The 5963-nt window shown below is 45.5% G+C and overlaps 1 protein-coding gene across 2 annotated transcripts in view; it reads left to right on the top strand.

The window, feature by feature from the left end:
- The window catches only part of CLDN18 (claudin 18), a 48613-nt gene that overhangs the window by 13411 nt on the left and 29239 nt on the right, over positions 1 to 5963 (top strand). Inside the window, exon 1 of one of the 2 annotated variants that reach the window (XM_012663904.1) lies at positions 1803 to 2253. The exons of the other annotated variant lie outside the window; for it this stretch is intronic. Within the exon in view, the coding sequence (XP_012519358.1) occupies positions 2034 to 2253 (220 nt within the window). The 5' untranslated portion in view covers positions 1803 to 2033. Of the gene's footprint in view, positions 1 to 1802; positions 2254 to 5963 lie in introns of those variants that run through there. 2 annotated transcript variants of the gene reach the window in all.

Here is a 5963-nt window from a genome sequence, read left to right on the forward strand (position 1 = left end):
CTTGTAATAAACTATTTTTTTTATTTTTTATTATTTTGGTGGCATTATAACCAATGTATGGGGCGAGGGGACTGTTAGACACATGTCATAAACTCAATAGCTGGAAACCAAACTAATAGTGCTTTTAAAAATAAAACCTGCCTCTTGGTTGAAGTAAGAGTAAGATGGACTTTGTCCATGGAAACCAGGGCAGAATCGTTCCCAAATTATTCCAGCGGCATTTTCCAATCTAATTGGTCAATCCATGTCTACCAGCAGAGACCAGTGTCACTTCTTCTAGTTGTTCCCTCGCCCCCTCTTAGACCTGGCCTTGTAGCTCAGCTGAAGGGATGTACGACCATCAACATTTCCTCACTATAAGTCATATTACTGTTGCTTGGCCTAGTTTTAGGTGTTCTAGCTCATGCTTCGTTCTCTAGAAACACTGACCACAAAATCTAAAGTAAGGTGTGCGGTTAAGGGGAGTGTTGCTTCCATTCAAAGTAGGGGGAGACCTTCCATATTTGCTGTCTGTGTTTGCTGGGAATAAAACCATGGGAGCGGTGGCTGGGTGCACCCAAGATAACATTGAAATATCCAGACACTCGGGCTCATTTCCTGGAGAACCTATAAATGTTAGAGATTGGAGTGTGTTCGCGCGCGCACGTGTCTGTGTGTGTGTGTGTGTGTGTGTGCGTGTGTGTGTGTTTCAGGGCCTTGAAATCCAGATTTAGGAAGGTCTCAGTAAAATGGCTCTGAATTCAGAGGTCAGACATACATGACCCTCAGGAAGCACCAGGTCAATCAATCCTCTAATAAAATTGAGTTGCATAGACAAAACACAACACCTGATCTCTTTAGCCAAGTTTCTCTTTACTATGATCATACAAGTCCTGTTTTGATCAATTATAGTGAAAACTTTTCTGCAAAATGTAGACAATAGTGTATAAGATCTGAAAAGGCTCTGAAGTATTCTAGTTTAGACCCTACATGTTACAGATGAAGAAATTGTTACCTACAAGGGCTTAGGATTTGCTCCCAAATTCCCCAGTACATGGTGTGTTAGGGCCAGTGTCAGAAGATCTTAAGCCTCTCAGTAACCAGGAAGGGACTTTGGCCCAGCAAGCCCTGGTCCCTCAAGCCCTGGTCCCTCCTTCAGCCTTCATGGGAACCTTCTATGTCTGCCAGGGGGTCTTCACATGGTTCTTGTGGCATGAGTGAAAACATGAGTTGGAGATCAACAAGATCACTGGCTTCTTCTCAACCCAGTTCCAATACCTGTGGACCAAGAGCAGATCTCTAGGACTGGATTACCAGTTCTCAAAAGGGGGGCAAATTTGCCTGTCCCAGCCACTCCCTGTGGAAATAGAGACAGAGTGCTGGACTGCAAGTAGAGGTGGGAGCCCCACCCTCAAGCTTTTAGAGTATCTGTGGTTCAAGGCAGTTGGACAAGGTCCTTAACTTATCTCTACTTCACTTGACTCACCTAAAAAAAATGAGGATAATAATACCTGCCTTACCCATTTCTGTAAGATCAAAAGGGAAAAATGTAAGTGAAAAGGAGTTCGAGTTGTGAAGAGAGAATGTGAAAAGTCTGGTTTAGGATGGAGCATGGTAGGTGTCCTAGGGCCATTTTATTGTAAGTGAGGTCAGCCAAAGTGGTCCCCAGCCATGTTCCTAGTGGTGGACACATCAGCTTTTCCCCCAGATGGTAGTGCGTTCAGGGCGGAGCCAGGGCTGGGACGGGGACAGCTGGTACAGCCTGGAGGAGGGAGTCCTGTGCACTCAGCTCTGAGCTCAAACCACCCAGGCCTCCACAGCTCAGCAGGACAAGTGCCTCTTGGGGCCGCTTCCCTAACAAATGAAAAAATAATGCCCTTGAACCAGGAGTGAAACTGAACTATCTAAGGAAAACACTGTGAGCAAACACCGAGAGCGGAGGGAAACATCTGATTAGACGAGCTCCCCTCAGGTGCAATTTAGGTGCACACCTTCGGCAGCAGGAGGGCGGCAGCTTCTCTGAGGCGCAGCCACAGGGCCGGTGGGCTGGGGCAATGTCCACCACCACACTCCAAGTGGTGGGGTTCCTCCTGTCCATCCTGGGCCTGGCGGGATGCATCGCCGCCACGGGGATGGACATGTGGAGCACCCAGGACCTGTATGACAACCCCGTAACCTCCGTGTTCCAGTACGAAGGGCTCTGGAGGAGCTGCGTGAGGCAGAGCTCTGGGTTCACCGAGTGCCGACCCTACTTCACCATCCTGGGCCTTCCAGGTAGGCACAATGCGCCCCTGGGGAAGGACCAAGTGGGCGCAAGCAAGGGGCTGTTCACACTGAGCCACACTCCCACCTCTGGGTGTGACCCTGGCAGCGCGGGCTCAGGATAAAAGGTGTGAATAAGAGAAATTGGCTCTGTGTCACATAGGGCAACAGTCATACAGAAGAAATGGGGGAATTCATATTCAAGGCAAAGGAATTGCTAAAAGGAGGCAGGCCATCAGAAGAATGGGTCTATTGTAAGGGCATGCTCATGATACCTAGGATAAGAGAACGTTGCTCAAGGAGAAAGTAAATTGCATGTATCATGTGTACGTGACTTGCCCCTTCCTGCACGTACATGGGACTAGGGAAGTAGGATGGTGAGTATTTTATTATAGCTGGAAAAGTTTATTGAGAGCTAATTCAATTTTATTTTCAATTCAATTAAATTTTTCTTTTGAAAATTTGGAATCTCTGTAGGTGCCAAAAAATGCCATTAAATGATAAATAGCCCTTTTTCTTCATTTGTGTTGAGAACATCTGATATATGCTCCTAAAAATCAATGTGTATTAGAATGTAATTATGGAATTATAATTATAATAATGTCAGAATATAAATATAATTACAAATGTGGCATCCTTTCACCCCTAAGATGAAATAAGTTAAACCTCTACTTTTAATATAGATAATTATTTCAAATATGCATCATAGCAACTTTGCATTCTAGATAGTATGGGAGCTCTATTTGTATTTTTTTTTCTTAGAAGTAAACAAGAAAATAATAGGTCAGGCTAATCAGTGACTCTGAGGCGTAGCCAAGATGTGAGCGTGGTGGGGAAAGGAGAACAGTGTTAGGTTTTGCCTCTCTGAAACAAATACTTTGTAAACAGGTAGGTGGAAATAAATTTGCAAGAAATTCTTAAGAGGTTATGGAGCCCTTGAAACTGAATTGTGAAAAGCAATTCAACTAATTCATCTTCATTCTCTGAAAGAAATAGAAGATGGGTTTCAGAGTAGAAGAATTGGGTTATTTATTCCATTTTTGGAAACCACTCATTGCGGGACCAACAGGATCACTGACTTCATGGAAAGACTTGCTTAGGAAGCAAGGCAAGTGGACCCTGGCCAGAGGAAAGAAAACCAGACTGAGGAAGGATTGTGCTATAGTGGGAGGGGAGAGATCAAAGGGAGGAAAATGCAAGACATGGAGTGTTGAGTTGCTAGATACACCTGTTATTTAACTATTATATGAAGAAAAAAGATTCACCTTATATTCAGAATTAAGGCATGACATCCCATGACTTCATGCTCAATAACCTCTTCCCAGGGCCCCACCACACATCATCAATCTCTTGCTTACTCGTATCACAGTTGCCACAAGTGAGGCTCCCAAATATTCCCAGTCTCCTAAATGGGCAAACCCCATTTCTGCCACCCTAACTTGTCACTCCTATTCTACCAAAGGATCCTATCCTCCCTGACCCATCTCAGAATGCCTCCACCTCTCCCCCTTGACAGTTTTACCCTGGGCTGCAACATATCCCCCCTTTCCTGCCAAGGCCGACCTCTCCACCAGTGCTCTGAAGGCCTCATGCCATCCCGTCTGGGCTATGCCCTGTGGATCAGCCCCTCTCCTTCTTGCTTCTTGCATCTCTTCTCCTCACTTATGCTTGTCCTCCTTTCCTGGAAAATCTTCTCTCCATCCTGATCGTTGTCAAGTTCTGTCTCTCTCCTGGGTCACTGACAACCAAACTAAAAGACAGTATTTTCCCACCACCTCTCACCCTTAACATTTCTCAGTCTGGTTTCCGTCCTTCATCTCTTTAGAGCAGCGGTCCCCACCCTTTTTGGCACCAGGGACCAGTTTCATGGAAGACAATTTTTCCACAGATGGGCTTAGGGGGGCAGTGGAGTTCTGCAGCCCGGTCCCTAACAGACCAAGACTGGTACTGGGGGTGGGGCCCACAGCTTTAGAGCATTTGCTTTTCTTGACTCTGGTAGAGGATGGGGGGAGTCTTCTAATCACCAGCTCCCAGTTCTCAGTTCTTGCCTCCCTAGACATTTCAAAACCCCAACACCTAAATCATGGTTCCCCATTCCCAGCTTAATGAGGTGCAGACATGACAGCCTGACACCAAGGCTTCCTACACCCTCACCTACCTTCCCTGACCTATCTCTTCCTAGTCCTCTGCCCAGTCCTATGCCTCTCCCTGTCCTTTTACTCTACTCTAGACTTGGTCCTGGACGCCCACTGCCCCCCAACTCCTGAATGCCCCACCACCACCGCAACTGCCCTTTCCACAAACCGACCCTGAAGCCTCCTCAAGCCCCCAGATTCAATAGGCTCCCACAAATCTCTGTACCAAAACCAGAGCATTCTCCTAGCATTAAGCATATTCACCCCTCATGACACTACCCACGAGTCTGAGAAGCATTTATTGCATATCTACAAAGAGTACACAACACGGAACTGGCCTTGTTGGCACCTGTAAACTCCAGGGGAGGCGACAGGCACGTGTGTAAATCAAAGCCAAGGCAATAGATGCCATGGGGCTTTCACACGTGTGTTGGGAGCAGCAGGAGGAAAGCGGTTACTCAGTGGGAAGAGTCAGGAGGGGAGGGAATCAGGATGGTTTCTGTAAGGGGTTCCATTTGAGTCTGAGCCTTAGCTTATTAACTTGGTTATTTGTGCATTTGTCTCATTCAGCTTCTGTGTTGCAGGTCCCTTCAGCTAGGTAAGAATTCTTTCCCCAGTTCCAGGATAGGACTGGTAGAGTGAGTATTCAGCAAATGGTTGATGAAGTAACTCGAACTGAATAGGAAGAATAGTTTAAGTGTTTATGAGAGCCATATGAACTAAAAACAAGTCAATAGTTTTCCACCAAAAAACACAGTAGATTGCCTTTGTACTACAATTTTTTGCGATTATGCCTCCATATATAGAAAAGGATTTTGTCCTCCTCCCTCCTGAAACAGATTCATTTGTTCATCCAAACATGTATTCAACAAATATCTTTTGCATGCCTCCTGTGTTACAACAATGAGAGTGTCAAGGACTGTATTAGTCAAAGTAGTTAATGTCATCTGTGGCAACAAACAAACCTAAATATCTCAGTGGCTTAACACAATGAAGTTTACTTCCCGCCTATTAAAGTCCATTGTGGGAAAAGCAGGCTCCTTGCAGTTACACTATTCAAAGTTGCTGGGGCCAGAGAAGGAAGGTTTGAAGGAGACATAACAGCTCTTAACTGCCTCAGCCGGGAAGTGCATTGGCCAGACATAGCCATATGGCCCTGGGAGCTGGGAGAGGTAGGAGCCTACAGCCAACTGGTGAGCACCTACTGTCTCTGCCATAGGAACCACTTGAAGAGTAACTGCCAGGGCTGCAACAGATCAACCACACTGATTCCAATTCTGCTAGACAGATAATTCCAGTCAAAACTGATGACAGTGCAAAAGATATACCATTGATGTATATTCACTTTTCATACAAGTATTGAATTCCTCTATGTGTAAAATATTGTCTGATACAAGATAATATAGTGTGTGTGGTTTTGGAAGCCAGACTGTTTTGTGGGGGTGGCCTGCAATCAAGAAGGAGGTGGGGTTTGAGGTGAGTTTTTGCATTGTAAAATTCCCCGGCATGTAATATCAGAGGAACGTAAATATAGTCATGGAAAAAAGCACAATTTTTACAAAAAGTAAGGAGCAAGAAAGGAAAGGC

This window comes from Propithecus coquereli, unplaced genomic scaffold (genome assembly GCF_000956105.1).
Source record: "Propithecus coquereli isolate 6110/MARCELLA unplaced genomic scaffold, Pcoq_1.0 Scaffold12, whole genome shotgun sequence".
NCBI classification, from domain to species: Eukaryota; Metazoa; Chordata; class Mammalia; order Primates; family Indriidae; genus Propithecus; species Propithecus coquereli.